The sequence below is a fragment of the Oryzias latipes genome, chromosome 4, assembly GCF_002234675.1.
Source record: "Oryzias latipes chromosome 4, ASM223467v1".
In the NCBI taxonomy this organism is placed as follows: domain Eukaryota; kingdom Metazoa; phylum Chordata; class Actinopteri; order Beloniformes; family Adrianichthyidae; genus Oryzias; species Oryzias latipes.
The window spans coordinates 8,591,170-8,607,973 of NC_019862.2; the positions used below are offsets into that span (position 1 = coordinate 8,591,170).

General features: G+C 38.2%; 1 protein-coding gene and 1 non-coding gene across 4 annotated transcripts; one reads left to right on the forward strand and one right to left on the reverse strand.

The window, feature by feature from the left end:
* Positions 1–193: 193 nt before the first annotated feature.
* iqca1 (IQ motif containing with AAA domain 1) lies at positions 194–7,633 on the reverse strand. Of its 3 annotated transcripts, none has more exons than XM_023954132.1 (19): positions 7,355–7,488; positions 6,393–6,720; positions 6,201–6,320; positions 5,824–6,000; positions 5,664–5,735; positions 5,288–5,493; positions 5,125–5,209; positions 4,929–5,039; positions 4,712–4,784; positions 4,332–4,438; positions 4,115–4,201; positions 3,964–4,025; positions 3,778–3,860; positions 2,002–2,109; positions 1,723–1,922; positions 1,161–1,247; positions 881–1,058; positions 563–801; positions 194–484 (listed from the first exon to the last, which is right to left on the reverse strand). In XM_023954132.1, exons 1-19 carry the CDS (start codon positions 7,363–7,365, stop codon positions 377–379), a joined length of 2,442 nt encoding a protein of 813 aa, XP_023809900.1. In that variant the 5' UTR covers positions 7,366–7,488; the 3' UTR covers positions 194–376. The 3 variants fall into 3 exon arrangements, with proteins under 3 accessions (XP_023809900.1, XP_023809901.1, XP_023809903.1); XM_023954133.1 differs by having other exon boundaries at positions 255–484; positions 7,483–7,633; XM_023954135.1 differs by lacking the exons at positions 194–484; positions 563–801 and having other exon boundaries at positions 924–1,054.
* Positions 7,634–12,407: 4,774 nt separating this feature from the next.
* On the forward strand, positions 12,408–16,745 carry alkal1. Its single transcript, XR_002873168.1, has 4 exons — positions 12,408–12,469; positions 14,677–14,730; positions 15,738–15,821; positions 16,717–16,745. It is a non-coding gene; the product is annotated as an ALK and LTK ligand 1 (transcript).
* Positions 16,746–16,804: the final 59 nt, after the last annotated feature.

Below are 16,804 nucleotides of genomic sequence, written 5' to 3' on the forward strand. Positions count from 1 at the left end.
GCAATGTGAGGATCTGTTGGGTGATTTAAGAAGTCGACAAAACAGCTGAAAGCTACAGCTAAGCCCCTGAAACTATGTTTGGAACCCCCCCCCCTCCCCCGTCCCTCTGTCTGCACACTTCCTGTGTTCCAGATCTCCATTGACTTCATCTTTTCTACCAGTAAAAATGTTTGAAGAAAGTGATCCAGGTTGTACAGTTTTTTTTTATTATTTAGCATTGAGTGGCTTAAAAAGAAATGGTGGTTCATGACTGATTAATGGCTGTATCCACAGTTTAATGTATTAAATATAGTTTATTAAGTCAGCTCAAGTGAGAGGAGACTGCCAACCTCAGTAGAAAACACTCAAACATGTGGAAAAGCAGATATAATAATGTCTAAGTCTTCTTCTTTGCACCTTTGCCTTTAACTGGCGGCTGTTCCTCTTCCTTTCCGGTGGCAGCTTTAACTCTTTTTCTTCCCAGCGGTGTCTTTGCGTACCAATTCTAAAACACACAAAGGACATGAGTGAAGCAACAAGCAAGCAAACAAGAAACAATTGCATTTTTGTTGTGTGGTGTTACTTTCAGGGCTTCCTCCTGTTCCTGAAAAACGGGGTCAATCCTGGCTAAAGGGGCAACAAACTCCGCAGCAGTTAGCGGTCTGCTTCCCTGCTGGCGGATGCGGCGCTCTGTCACCACACTCTGGATTGCTTTGACCATGTGACCCGGGGTGTAGCCATCGGATATCTTTGCAAGCGAGCTGAGGTCCAAAGCCTTGGTTGTCTCCCCTCCTTTCTGATTGATCAGTTCCTTCCACATGACTAAGATTAAAGAAAGTTACCCACTGCACAGACGACCATGCTGGCTGAAAAGTAGTCCTACTGGGAGAATTCTTCTTACTGTATCTCGAGCCATAGTCCGGTCTTGGAATGAGGAGGATTTTGTTGTACATTTTACACATTGACTTGATGTCAGCACTCATGGGGTCTTCAGTCGTTCCGATGATTAGGACACGGTCTTCTCCTTTAATCAGTTTGAGGGACTTTGGCAAATCTTTCTTTAACCTCTTCGGATCTAACTTTTCACATAAAGAAATCAGTCAAAAACACATTCAAAAGGCAAATGATCGATTTAACAACCAATTACTCTGTGTTTCGTTTTTCTTTGTGCTTGATTGTACCTCCTTTTCTTCCTTAGGAACCTTTTTGTAGAACATTTTTTCAGCATCTCCAATCCATATCACTGAAGGCTGCAGAAGTCTTGCAACCTGCAACATATGGAGGTATAGAAAGCCTAAAACCGTTTTTCTCGACTGGACTAAATGATTTGGCAGCTCGGTTTGTTGTGATGTTCTCTACAACACATAACAGTGATTAAGGAGCCGTTCTGGGTTTTTTCTCTGGTCGTTTTAGTCTTTTTACATCTGGACTATTTTAATCATGTGCTCCCTTTCTATTATTTCTAAAGAGACTAGTATTTATTGTTCAGCATACAAACTCGCTGTGTTTGTAACATTGTAATTAAAATTTGAGGCTGTAGGCAGATATCACAACTCTGAAAACAGTTCCAACACAGGTTAGGCTCTCCTTTATTTCCATTTGAAGAACCAAGACCTTTTTTAACATTTGAATGTAGATGTTGAGAAAAAAGACAGATTTTTTTTAAGAGCAGACAACTTTTCTCCCCCTTGGCAGATGTTCACATCCTGGAAAAAACACTGGCTTCTGAATGAAACGTCTCACCTTAAACACCACATGAACCATCATGGCGAGGCCGCTCTTCCCTGGGTACTTCCCCGCCGTGTTCAGGGGGGAGAGATCAAACAGGGTGGCGCCGGTCTCCTGGCACACGGCGTGCACCAACATCTTCTTGCCCGCACCTTCAGGTCCAACCAGAAGGATGGACTTGATCAAAGGAGCCTTCTCATGAACCACCTGAGAGCCTGAAAACCACACTCATCTTGAGCCACAAACAAATGGATAGATATTTGTATTTAAGCGTGTAACGAGACACTGCCATACCTAATGGTAAAATGGCGTACAGGGAGATAACTTGCCGTACATCCGACAAAGAGGGCATGGGCTCAATGTCGTTTTGTCTCAGAGTGGTTCCAAGGTAATTAAAATCACCTGAGGGCGGGACATGAAACCGAAACAGCTTTTTTATGTACAATAACTCACACGCGTGAGACAAGTGAAGCATTTCTGAAACAAGCTTTTCAACCTCTTATGACTTGGCGTCCAGATGCGTGGACCTCACATTTGGGGTTTTAGTTCCACAGTAGTTACATTCTGCGTAACTAAACCCCTGTGACTAAGTGTGCAGAGAGTTAGCTCAATGATTAGCTCATGTCTCAACCCTTGTGCTATCCTATGACCCCACCCTTACATTGACGTGTTGTCCCTACCATGACAAAGGTGGATAAAGGTGGACAGGATTTCATGTAATCCATGGACACCAGTGAAGATCACAAAGTGGGTCTAGATGACCCCACCCCCAAAGTTAAAGTGCCTAGGATAGCACAAGGGTTAAGAGGTTAAAGAAAAGATTCTTAATTTTGGAACGCTTTGGACCGTTTTATTTCGACTCTCTTGTATGAACTGCAACATCAACAAGAATTTCACTGGATGGTTTTTCTTTATGGAAATGTACAAACTGTAAAAACACCGTCAATTCACAAAATAAAATCCTTTGTACTTTGATATGTTAAATGACTTTTTAGTTTAAAAATAATTAAGCTGATTAAGTAAACAAGTGTGGCATTTCTCACAGGTGTTTTACAATGATAAACCAGTAGATGGCAGCACTTTACCACTGTATCTGTGCCAAGCAAACAAAAGATGATTTTATTTCAATCATTTCTGTCATTTCTACTCAATAAAATACCCATATAACTTCTCCTGGTTAAATACAGATTAGCTGTTTATCATTTGATGATCTGATGTATTCTTTAGTCCACTACAACCTTTATTTTGCTGTTTACATGACCTTTGTACAAAGACTGAACTTTAAATTGTAAACTAAACTGACTAAAATACTGCGTTTTTATTTGTATTACTTTATTTTTGTTGAACTTTTTTTTTTACCAGCTCCCATAAAAAATGACATCGCCATAAGCCTGTGATTCCCACATGTGGCCCCTGATGGGATATGCTGAAAGGCGAACAGCAACATTTATTTTGAAATATCTGCATATAGATTTGATCAATTATTAAGAAATCTGGTAAACACTAATCAAATGAATTGTAATTTTCAAATAATCAAAGTAGAATGGATGAAAGATTTGTGAAAACTGTTCTTGTACTGACTTCCTGATGGCAGCAACATTAAGAAATTTAAAAAATATAAAAGTAGGATCAACACTTTTCTTCTTTGCTTTCTACAGTTTAGTCCCAAAATGTTGAGCAAAATCCAGGCCAAGATACTTCAGTCAACCTGCTGTTTTATGGCCTGTAACCCTTTTTAACAGCTTAAAAACGTATACGTTTAAATTTAAAGTCAGACAGAAATTGAACTACTTACATTATTTTTGCCTGGTATTTATGGCGACATTTCACAAAGCAAAATTTTTTTATTTAACACAAAATGTTTGTTGGAAGTTGGATTAATTTTGTTTCCAAAGAGTAATATTAAGCATAAGTCGTATTTGTCATTTGAATTGATTATTTGATGTGTTTCTGAATGTTGCAATAACCTATAGAAACCTATAGATGGGATCTAGTCTGGTGAAATTAGAAAACTAATACAGAAAGAAACCCAAACATTTGTGAAGTGAGATTAAGAAATAGGTTTCCTACCCAAAAAATCTTGTAGCCTTACATCATTTGGTTGTTTCAGCAAACCCTGTTCCACCAACTCCTGACACAGAGATTCAAGAGTCCTGGCAGAAGAAAACATGTTCTGTTTCAACAACTTAAAAGGTTTCTTTCAACTCCATTTTTTTGCTGAAAATCCCTTCTGTGCTGTTAAGACTGTGATTTCACCTATCAGCTGTCAGATCCTTTTCCTTTTTCTTTTTCTTCCCGCTCTTGGAGCCTTTCTTCTTCTGAGAAGCAAATGAAAGCAATCATGAATCCCATCAGAGGATTCATGTGATTGTAAGTCACATCTTAAATCTGGATAAATGCGTAATACCTTTGTGTTTGCTTTGGTTTTGCCTCCCTTGTCCTTGTCCACAGAAAGCTTCAGCTCAGCCAGCTCTTGTCTCATCTGCTCATCAACCTGGAGCAAAAAAAACACATAATAGTAAGAGAAAACTTTACCACAAACTGACAGATGTTTGCTTTTAGAAGCGTCATGTCTTTTTTTTTTTTTTAATAAATCCTGTGGGATCAGTAGTTAAAAAAAATACCTGCACTCGGATTTCATCTTCAACAACCTTCCTCTTCTCCTCCTTGATCAACTCCACATCATGTTTCTGGCTGAAGTTTTCGGTTTCATCACGGCTACTCCAGAAATCTTGGGATGTAAAAAATGTTTTTTTTAAAACAGGTCAATCTACTTTAAAAGTATGTCCTAAAACATTACCATTCAATACTTAGTTATGTTGGAAAAACAAGTCTCAAAGTTTCACCGTGTTCCCACTCTGGTTTTGCAAGTAAAAATAACAAACTTCTTTGTAAATCCATAAATTATAGATCAGCTGTCTTTATAGAACAGAAAAAAACGGATCAACATCCCATAATAAGAGAGCCTGAAAAAAAAAGCCACACTTGACCTTCCAAAACTTACCATTAAAAGTTTTATCCGCTGCTTCCAAATCTGACAGAAAAGCAGATGGATGCATCTTTAGCCCGGCCTCCTCCTGCACTCCAGAGTTACATTATCACAACTGTTAAACAGGCAATATCTCTATAAAATTTTACTTTTTTTTTTTATTTACATATTTCAAACACACTGTATTAATTATTATCTTCTAAAAAAAAAACATCCAGCTGTGTCCACTTACTTGCTCATCAATCATCTTCTTGTCCGGTTTTCTTTTTTCTTTCTGCTCCTCTTTCCCTCTGGATTTGTTGCTGGAAGCTTCGTCTTCTTTTGCTGCTATTTCTTCCAACACCTCCAAACATTACAACCAACATGGATATCTAAGAACTATCCATAATATATATATTTGTAAAAAAAAAAAAAAAAACGTGTTAAACCTGCTGAGGACTCTTCTCAGCAAAAATGAAGGCAGAGCCTCCATCCTCCTCGTCTGGGTAGTCTGGAAATGACCCTGTGACATTACTTCAAAAGAAAAATGCTGACATTATTAAAGATGAGAGTCCCGTGTAATGGCTCGAAAAAATTACTCTGCCAACTTGCCGGCATTTGAAGAACCACTCCCGGACTTGGCTTTTCAGGGTGTTGCTCATGTTGTTGCCCTCCATCTCTCGCAGCTGATTTGTGACGGCCACAACAGCCTTCTGGTAGGCCGCTTCGTGTTCCTGCTGTTTCAGCCGGGTGCAAGCCTCCGCAGCTAGGAGAGCGACTTCTGCCGGGCTTGGAGCAAGATACTTTGGATCCATGACCTCAAAAATCAATAAATCAATAAATAATAACCTAAAATATGAAAATTGGCTATTAAGGAAAGGTAATCAAGTTTAAAAAAGAATCCACTTTATAGAACACAAAGATAAACATTATTTAATGTTTCATTGTGTCAATATTTATTGATGGTTTTGATAGAAAAACAGCTCACCATTCCTAAAGCTATCAGTTCTTTAACTCGCTCAATTTTGGTCTTTTTCCTTTGTATGTAGCCCCTCCAAACCTGCACATGTTCAACCACAGTACAGCACTTAAGCATGGTAGGATGGCTCTCCTGTACAAGGAAAGCATGTTTGCTGCATATTTATGACCTTTTGAATGCAGATAGCAGCCAGCTCGGTGCTCTCTGTTCCCGCATTTGTGCTCCTCAAGCTGGCCTCTCGACTTTCTTCATACAACTTGGACCTCATCCGCCCCTGTCGTGCCCTCTCTGCCACTTGAATAACCCTGATAGCCTCCTCTTGCGTCATCTCTTTTTCTGTTGATGGCTGTAGGGACATTTTTGAAATAGTCAACAAAAGAAACCAAATTCCTCCAATTGTCATGAACTTACGTTGACATAAAACACTAAGAAATTCGATTTTACTTGTAAAAAGGGAATTTTTTTTGTTGATGTTTGTATTTTTTCAACTAAGGTAAGATGATTTCAGGAAGATGGACTATTTTATGTAGCTATTTTTTGACTCACTTCAAGACTTTCAGTGGCCTCCACCATCTTGAAGATTTTCATCAGCATTGCCTTTCGCTCCTGAACTTCTTTACTGTGATCATTAGGAAAATATTGCGGTAAGGGGATCTCAAGTTTGTCCTAAAAAAAGGATGATAAAATAGGTCTTAATTACTTGCAATTGCGTTTGTGTCCGTTTTAAATGAAACTTACTGGTGTGAGCTTCATGTCATGAAGAATATCGTCCATGTAGTGGTACTCCAAAAACTCCTTTTCCACCATTTCATTTTTCAGCTCCACCACCCTCCCCATGACACTGTCAATTACTTTCCGAATTGCTCGCCTCTTCTGAGGGTGAATTATCAATTCATGAGCTTTCTGGAGCTTCCTGAGGATTTGGATATAGCGGACATACAGCATGGCCAGCCTCTGGAAGAACACCACCCTGTCTTTCTGAGGTTGAGGTTGCTCTGCGGGTTGCTCTTCAGCTAAAAGACGACTCAACTCTAACTGAGCATCCGCCCAGAGATCGTTGTATGCCCTGAAACAAAAGACCACAACAAAATCACAAAACCCAGATTTAGATTTAGATGTGATAAACATGTTTGCACTCAAATAACACTGGGAATAAAATAAATATGACTTTAAAAAAAACCTTTTGTCGGAGAAGACGGGAAATAATTATTGGTGAAAGTTTCTTGTCACAAATAGTAAATTTATAAACCCCAACAAAATAAAAGCATGCTAATCTTAACACATAAGCAACATTTAACTAATAGTTGTTGCAGATGTTAACAAACTGTGGGGCCAATATTATAAAAAAATTGGTTTAAATTGTATTAATAAAGCATCATTTATGTTTTAGTAACGTTTAAGTCAATAAATTCTGTTTTCCAGTCACATTAACCTCCTGTTTTGTGATGTAGTTTACGACATTTTTTTATGATTTACGAACAACTCGAGAGTCCTATTCAATTTGTCTTCTAAATAACTGTGTGCGTGTGTGTGTTTAGGGTAAACACACCCTTTGTGTATTTAAACGTTATCTGAATTTCTTCTGGTACATAACATTATTTTTGTTCATATTAAGAGATTTGCCACGCAACCTAACGGTTGTGACGCCCAAATTAATAAATAAGTATACGTTCCCAGTAAATAAATTCAGGACGGGTTACCTTTGTGACATCTTTCTGTTTCCAGAAGAAAAATATTTTTCGCATGTAGTCCCTTAAAAAAGTAAAGCAGGCCTTGAACCGCTGAACGAGCGAAAACAAAAACCCCTTAAAGTTTGCGAAGTCGTTACCATGGTAACAGCCGCGCGGAGCCCCGTCCCGCTTCATCTTTGTTTACTTCCGTTTTGTTTCTGGTGTCCTATTACTCTTCTTATTCCAAAGTAGACATTGCATTTAATGACGGAGCCGACACTCAACGCAAACACACCAAACGGCAGCGACTCATCTCCTGTTATTGATTAAACTGTAGGCGTAGCTAGTCAGCATTTTTAAAAGTTTTTGACAACCTCGTGTGTTTTTTTAGCATCATTTATTACTATTGTTATTACTATTGTTAATTACTATGTTTTATTACTATTCACTGTTAGTGATTTTTTTCAAGACAGACAAGATTCGATTTTTTTTAATAATAATTAATGATAATAATTCTGGCTGGTAAGTGACAGTTCCAAGTTCTACCTCTAGAGGCGGTAGTGAGTCGGACCGTGCGCGGTTTCCAAACAATAAGAGAAAGAAGAAAAGAACAGAGTTCCATTAATGTGATAAGAAAGAAAGAAAAACTACTTTTGTTGATTTATTTTGCTAACTCGATTTAAACATATTTTCTAAATATCCAAAAGAAATTAAAAAAGACTTTCAAGTTGTTATTGGTCATATTGATAAAAGATAAAATTTCAAAATGGTTGGACATTCAAAAGCGACTGAAAAAAGCAACCAAACACCACAACAATAACAAAAAAAAGTCTGAACTCAAGTATAACTTATTATAAGCTACATTATTTTTTTGACCATCTCATTTTTATGTGCAGCATTCTGTGTGTTTGTGACGAATAGACCAGGGGGCTATTCCATAAAGCACGTTTAAACTACCCTGACTTTAACCCTGAACTCTGGCTGAAATCCGCCTGAACTTGCTTACTCTTACGCTCGACTTGGTAACCCTGGGTTAATGCGCGTGCACGGCAAGTAAAGACATTTCAATGGATCGCCGATTTCCGGAGTCACCATGGAAACGCGTGGAAAACAAAAGAGAGCGCTATACTTCAGTGAGACGGAGTCTGAGATTTTATTGACAGCGTATGAAGATTATAGGCCCATCAAAAAAGTAATACGGCTGCATCATCAGCAAAAGAAAGAGTTTCTGCTTGGAGAAAAATAATGGACCAAGTAAACGCACGAGTTTCTATCTCATTTCTATTTTCATTGTGACGCGTATATAAGTATAAATTATCCAACTTTAATGAATTACCGGTAACTCAATTGGTAACAAGTAATTGAGTTAAATTTATTCAACGTAATTTCTTAAACCATTTCTCCGACTTTAACATTTTACTACAGAGCTAGGAGTGCTAAATAACCTCAATATCCTCTCCCTCCCTCTCAGTCATGCAGAAAGAATTAAACATAACAGGACAAATAACTAGACAATGCGCAGTAAAACAGCCAAACAACTAAACACATTTAGACAAAAACCCACACTTAAACCCGAATCCGTCCGGACAGGCAAAGGGAATTGTGTCCCACAATCCCTTGCAGTGCCGATCTAACAGCAGCACCAAAGTTACACCTACTTGATTGAATTAATTTGAATGAAAGTAAAACAACTTCCTGATAACTACGTGTTATTTTTAAGCTGACTTAACTAAAACATGATTTATCTTAACTGAAGCAAATAATTAAGTTAGATCAAAAAAAGTTTATTTTTCCAACATCCATATGTGGTCTTATCACCCTCTCATGGTGGAAAAAGTATTATCTGAGCTTCTTCATCCACTAAATCATCTTCAAATGGACACGCCATGCTGCTTCACCTCTCTGAAAACAAACTAACCTTCAACTAAACCTGCTCCAGACCAGGTTATGTTCAAAGCATGAGTTGCTATGGGAACTTGACATACCCTGAAACATACCTCCATTTTTGGAACCAAAAGCTGAGGTTATCCACTTCCTTAGCCTCAAACTTACCGTGGCAACTACCATAACCTGCTTTCTGGAATACCCCCCTGCTGTGAGGACTGGTAAATAAACATGTTTTTTCTTTAAAGAATCTATTCATTTACACGCTAAACTAAATATTATACCATGTCATAAAGGTCATACATTCCCTGGCTAAACATTCAGCTTTTTTATTCGTCGCACAATGTATTACAATTCAAATATTTTTTTACATTTAAACATAATGTTTTTTAAAAATATTCTGTCATACTCAACGACTTACGTCATATGAAAAGTAATCCTAGACTTTCTACATGAATTCATATAAACTTGATAAAAGTATTCCCTTATGTTATTGCTTTATCTAAAATGACTCATTTTGAAAACAAAGTAAACAAAAACAAAAACAGCATTGAAAAGATTTTATTTTAAAAACGCTAATTAGATGTATCCAGATAGCAATATCAAAAGAGGAAGACTTTTTTCATTAATCAAGCAGATTGGGTTTGAGTCTGTCTTGAATTGGATGTTTCAATTCTCACATAGTGACTTACACTATTTGTTCAAAATGTGTACCTGGTTCTGGACCATTCACAAAGTCTGTGTGTCATCCCATGTACATATTTACAAGATGAACGTTTGTGCAACATAATAATTTAAGTTTAGTTAAAACGCACTTGCAGACTCTTCTAAAAAGATCTTTAGGATGAAATCACCAAAAAAGACTACGCAGAGGCAGAAAAGACAAAGTAAGATGAGAACTGCAGACGGACTGAGTACCTGTAACAGAAAATATTAAGATATTCTGGAATCTAAATTATTTCGAAATAAAATGTAGGAACTCCACAATGGTTATTCGTGTGAAACATGTATGTTTCTTTTCATTGAATCTGGCACAATGACAATGTTTTAGTTACACTCCCCTTCAGATGTGACTTTTTTAAAATAAAATTCTCAAAACTCATGTTTAATTGTATCAATGAAGAACCATCGATTTACAGAATAACGACCTCGACTGATGATGCAACTATGGGCCATGACAAAATGTTTGAAAGCTGGGGCTGAACTCAAAGGGCTACATATTTCTTTTAATTTCCAGTTTTTTAATATTTTTTATTTTATTTTAAAGCTGCTTTTTACATTTTTTTAAAAAAAAAAAAAAGCATAATAGTGAGAAACTTCACTGGTCAGATGTGTTTCACAAACCCAACAGGTGCAATATGTAGAAACTGATCATTTGGTCAAACCTTGAGTAAGAAGTATTAGTCAGAACCAAAGAGGGAATGTGCTTGTATATGCTGCACACTGATGAAGCCAGTTTTCTAATGAGCTCAGATGTGCCTGAGTTCAATCTTAAACTTTGTTCTTTTTTTGGTGCATTGCTGGAAAATGTAGGCTGCCTGTCTCGTTGTTTTTTTGTTTTTTTTTTGTTAGTTTTTTATGCATTTTAATATTTTTTTGTAATGTTTTGTTTCAATAGTGCTGTAGTTTTTATTTGCTTTTTTGTTTTTTGTTTGTTTGTTTGTTTTGCATTTCTGTGAAGCATTTTGCGTATTCAGTGGTTACACAAAAAAAATCCTACTAATGTTGACAAAACAATAAAATACACACAAATGCACATATAGAGGCTATACACAATTGTGCTTGCATTTGCCTTTTTTGTGTATAACAGTACATTTTTAAAATAAACGTTTCTGGTGCCATATTGTAGTCAAAGAAGCCTTTATTGGTTTAAAAAAATACTTTCTACATACATTTTCTATGCTGCGCTTAATCGACGTAAATGTTTAAAATTAAGGAGGTGGGAGTCAGAATCCAAACAGCCGAGGCAGCAATGTTCTAACTAAAATAGTACTTAGGTGTAGAGCCTTCAAAGTTACATAATTCATTCAAGCCCTATCATTGTATATGTTTGTTGGATTCGCGGGGTGTATCGCCGGATGGGTGCTCCTTGAGGCGCATTCTCATCAGCGCCTTCGACGATCACAAGACTTGGACATCCGTGGAAAAAGCTCACGGGGACGCCGACAGGTCAGCTGGAGGCTTGCGTACCCGAAGATTCTTCTTCTGTTCTCTGCATCTAACATCCAACAAGTTGCTCCTTTTGGAAAAGTGTTCCACCGCGCGCTGCTGCGCTGCGCTCTGACGCTCTGTGGTTTCTTGTCTTTGACAGTTTTTGCAAGGCGCGTTTTCTAAGACTTTAAATTCCTATTTCTCTGTAAGAAAATCATTTTTTACTTGTTATTTTATGTTTTTAATAGCAACAGAATTGCAAAATAATTTTTGAAGCACATATGCTTTGGTGCGTAAAGGAGTTGCGCGTGTCAAAGTGAGCGAATCCCGCTGGAAGAAATCACACCGAAGATGTCAACATTGCTTTGCCACCCACTCGAAATCGATTATATTACCTTGAAGAAGGTGGCTCTGCGGATACATAAGAACGCATTATTTCAAAAAAGACAGCGTTGAGCACAATCTGCTGGTTGTTCTTCTCTCCTGTTCGGGATCCGCAAAAGATTCCTGGAAGAATTTAGTCAAGACGACTGTCCTCTCTCCAGGACATAAGAAGATTGAACTTCTAAAGTGGTGAGTTCAAAGTTTGGTTTGAATATTTTTGCAAGAAGCCAGTAAATATTTGAACAAGCCATCTGTGGAATTTGTTGATTTTTTTAGAATTTTTTTGTACTCAAATATTTCTATAAGATAGTGAATAAAGGATGCTGGCACATCTCTAAATGTTGAGCAACTTGTCTCAAATCATTTGGGCAATTAAAAATCCTAGAAATAGGACAACTAGTGACCTAACTCATGTCTAACTAAACTTCTATTTCTTGTTTTCAGACAGTAAAGCCATGCAGGTGGAGAGGAAATGGCACATATTGTTGACTGTCTTTTTTCTGCTCATCACCTCCGGACAGTGCATGGACAGCAGAGAGGTCAGGCAGAAAGAAAGAAAGACCCTGTTGGATCTAATCTTACAGGTTATCAGAGACAGCCAGCAGCAGGACAAACCCCTGTCCAGGCGCTGTGGCGGTGGACACCACACTTCAACACAAGACATGAAGTACTCCTCCCATGAAAAGCCTTTCTATGTCCCCAGGCTGGATAACAGTAGACTCATAGGTAAGCTGATAAGATTTATTTTTAGGACCTGATGATGAATGCATAATCCCTATTTTACTGTTGGAGACAGCTGTCATTGATGTGCTCATTGCTGATAACCATTTGGAGGTGTCTATCATTTGAATAAATGAAATTAGATGCATCCTTTCAATTTATTTAGGAGTTTAAAAACCTGCAAATCAACATGTTCCTCCTGCTCTATAAAAATATCGATCTCAGTTTAACAATAATATATCCTGGCTTTAATGAGGATATATCTCATAAGAGGGAAAAAAAAAGAAGAAGAAGGGCATTTATCACCGCATTTTTCTAAAGAGTTTCTTCTCCATCACATATAATGGAGATGTCATTTATGCTGTGACTGCGACCAGGATAAGTGCCACCATTTGTAGGAGGGGCATGTGGCGCATGAGTGATGTGAATGATTTCTGAATGATTCATTCACTGGCATTCACTGGGCGACTGTCAGCATGAGTGACCCCCCCCCCCCCCCCCCCACCACAATTCTTTGAAATTGGTTAGGTTTCAAATACCTTCAAAATAAGAGTTTAATTAAAAATGTTTTTACCAAAACCGTATTGAAAAAATGTAGGAAACCCAACATGCATCAATACATCCGATCCTGTATGTTAATTGTTGCTACTCAGAAAAAAAAACAATAGTTTGTTTTCCCCCAGTTAAAGTTAAAATCAAGCAAAAAGGTTACATATCTTTTGGTTTAACAGCTATGTTTTTTGCAGTAACCACAGACACCTTTAAGAGAGAAAATTCTCGTTGATTGTGGCCTTCTTGTTTTTCAATATGAAGTACACGATTTATGGAGTTAAAAGAGAACAAAGTGTCAGATTCTCTACTATCACCGTCAGTTAGATCATGTCAGAGTGATGCTGCGAATGCATCATCCAGCTCAAAGTCTTGACCCAAGATCAGGCGATTGGAAAAGTACCTTTCTCAGACCAGTGACTGGGTGGAATTTATCTTTTGAGGATAATAAAAGCAGCACATTAGCAATGGTGCGTGTGACACTACCAAAGAACCGTGGTCACGCAAGGATAGAGCACCCTGAGCTTGGGGAGAAGACATCTGTTAACCTACTGTTATCTTAACCCTTGTGCTATCCTAGGCACTTTACCATTGGGAGTTGGGTCATCTAGACCATTGTTTTTCAACCAGTGTGCCACTGTGTGGCACTAGACAGTGCTCTGAACCTTTTTTCTTCAATGATTTGTGATCTTCACTGGTGTCCATGGATTACATGAAATCTTTCCACCTTTATCCACCTTTGTCATGGTAGGCAGAACACGTCAATGTAAGGGTGGGCTCATCTAAGACAGCACAAGGGTTAGACATGGAGGTTTTCATGCATCCTCCTCAAAAGCCACAACTATGTCATCAGACACACGCTGCTGAGGGAAATGGTTAATTAAAAATGATGATGATTGAGCTTCAACACTGCACAGCCGTTAAAATCACTCTGGAAGTTGTGTTGTGAAAAAAGTGGCGACTGACTTGTATCACCACTTTTTTCACTCAGCAAAGTTTTGACTTGAGAGCAGGATTTGATTTCATGAAAAAAAAATGTAAATTTAAAGACACTTTCAACCGTTTTGTTGTGTCGTCTGGGCTTCCTGAAGATTGACGAGGTTTCTCAGTGCCCCTTAAAAGTGTTTTTCTTGTTGCTGTTACAGCATTATGTGCATTATCTGCATGGGTCTGGGGGCTAAAGTGTTGCAAACGACTTACATGGACTTACTCTGATTAGTGTTAAACTTCCACACAATAATCTCTTTAGGCTGTTAGCACATCCAGTCTTGTTAGGCGCCTTCCTGTGTTGGTCTGTGAGCACTGACAGTCAAGTTTCAACACTGAAAATGTTGATGTCAGAGAAAAAATTTGTGCATCCAACCATCTATATCGTCTAAACTCATTTATTTGCGTTAGATGTCACAGGGTTGCTGGAGCCTATCCCAGCCACTGTTAGGCAAAGGTGGGGGTACACTCGGGAATGGTCATCAGTCCATAACAAGGCCTTACTTTTGCACCAAAAATTAATTTAATTAACAATTACATTTTACATGCAATCTTACTTTATGTGGTCACTTTAACAAATTTAACCAAATCATGTGAAACGTTGATAAAGACAAACAAATATGTTTGTGCCAAGCTGGTTTAGTTCTCAGATATCTAACAATGATTCTTGTTTCCAGATATAGTTCCCAGAGAGGCAAACATGAAAGACAAGTTCATCCAGCATTTCGGAGGTAAGGAAACTTCTGTCAAAGACAATCTCATGGTCAGCCAAAATCAGCCTTGATTTCTTAGCTTTGCTGACCTTTGCAGACATTCAAAGTATTTAATCTGGCAAACGTTTCCTCTGAGCAAAGTTCTCATGCGACTTTTTGGCTGGGAGGCTCTTCTGAGTTTTGACCGTCTGAGAAAGTCCGTATTATTCCTCCAGACTAACATACAGTATTGTGTAGTCATAGACAGCTTTGTGCACACTGGCACTGCAGTGGGTCAGGAGGGGGGCGCCTGGCTTAGCTGTAGGGCACTAGTTTAGAGAAACAGCACATGGTCTGAAGCTGACAGAATTAAGTTGAAGGCATTGCTAAGATAAGCTGATTATTTGTCTCAGGACCTTTGAGCAGACTTCATTATTGGTATGAAAATCTGGAAGCTTTATCGTGGGAGCAGAAACCCTCACAAGTGATTAGAAATGAAGACGCTATTCCGCTTCACACGAAGTCCAGTTGAACCCTGACCCCTTCACATTGCCTTGACAGCACACTGTTCACTTTCGCTTTATGATAAGCTCCTTTTGGTGGGGCAGTTGTCATGCACAGTCCTGCACCAAAATCTTTCCTGAAGGTCCTGGTTCCCCAACAAAGCGTTTGGCCGTCACGCTTTTATGGTAGAAATTGTTACATCTGTCCAAAATCGTGCAGGTTTTCTTTTTTTAATTAAGATTTGAAAAATAAAATTAAGTGGGTTTGCATCATCTTGTAATGTTTCAAAACATGCAGTTATTCATTCTGACAGTCTGAGTCAGATGTTTTCTTGCATCAGGCAGCTCCTAGAAATGCTTATCATATCAGCTTTGTTTTGGTGAGCTCACCATCCTAACTAATGCCAGCTAAATGTTCCAGCAGATACTTTCTATAAAATATCATGTTTTTCTTCCATGTTTCACTCTGGTGGTAAAATAGCAAAGTAAGTAAAAACTCTGAATTCCTTTAAATTTTTGTCTGATTAAACCTTTTCTCTTAAGCAGGACAAGTCCGGTTCTCATCGGAGTGTAAAACGCACTTTCATAGACTTTATCACAACACCAGGGACTGCTCAAAACCAGCATGTAAGTATGTGGTTTGTTTTGGCCATTGTCGAATTTTGCTCACTGTCCAATGTTTTGCCCTTTAAGGACCCACTCGATCATCCTTTGGCGTATTTTAAAAGCATTCCCAGTGGTCTTTTAATCATCATTTTGCCGTTTTTAGCCAGAATCAAGAAACCTGTGTTGTTTGCTAGGACATTCTGCAGAGCGGCAGATCGTTGGCACGGAGTAACACCGGCGCCCTTCCCGTCACCCATACCTACAAGCGCTATGTTTACACCCTCCCCCACTAGCTTAAAGCCCCTCACACACCCTACATAGCATTACTAGTACAACAAAAGTGGAGAGCTATCGAGCCGTATAGTTATGAGCCCATACGTACATGAATCTATTTGTCTGCAAGTGAATGCATCAGAATGAAACCAAGCAAGGAGCTTGTGGCTTGCCGTGATTTTTTTTTTACTTCACAGTTACAAGCATTTTCAAACAATTTTTTCCCCCCACATGATTCACAATGATTTAAATGAAAAAAATACTCAGAAGCTGAATTTCAGGCTTACTTTTCTGTCCTGCACATTGAGAAAAATGTCACAAGAACATGTCAAAATCGCAAAAAAAATAATCTTTTTCAGAGTGGGTCTTTAATAATGTTTCTTAAAAACAAGCATTTGTTCAAATTTCTTTGGTTTCTTCACCTCTGAGATGTTTGTTGTCATTTTCAGTCAAATCAGTCTTGAGGAAGAACAGCCGTTGTCATACAACATAATTTTGAATCAATGACAAATTGTTATGGGTGCATATTTAGGCTAATTTTAATTCTTATTGTGTCTGGAATTAGTTTTTTCTCAATAGTTTGGCTCCAACTACAAGAACCGTGTTCCTCTGTTTTATATTTATGTTTTTGTTTGTTTTGTAGATTACAAAAGATGTGCACGATTGCTAACAAGACTAGCAATGAGTCCTCTCTGCATCCAGTCATAGAAATTGCATGTGAGTAGAATGGA

Excerpts from the sequence above, each read along its gene's own strand:
- iqca1 (XM_023954132.1), bottom strand. Across the intron at positions 6,001-6,200 it reads AGGCCACTGAAAGTCTTGAA|CCATCAACAGAAAAAGAGAT; the intron begins GTGAGTCAAAAA and ends ATGTCCCTACAG. Across the intron at positions 5,040-5,124 it reads CTGAGAAGAGTCCTCAGCAG|GTGTTGGAAGAAATAGCAGC; the intron begins GTTTAACACGTT and ends TAATGTTTGGAG.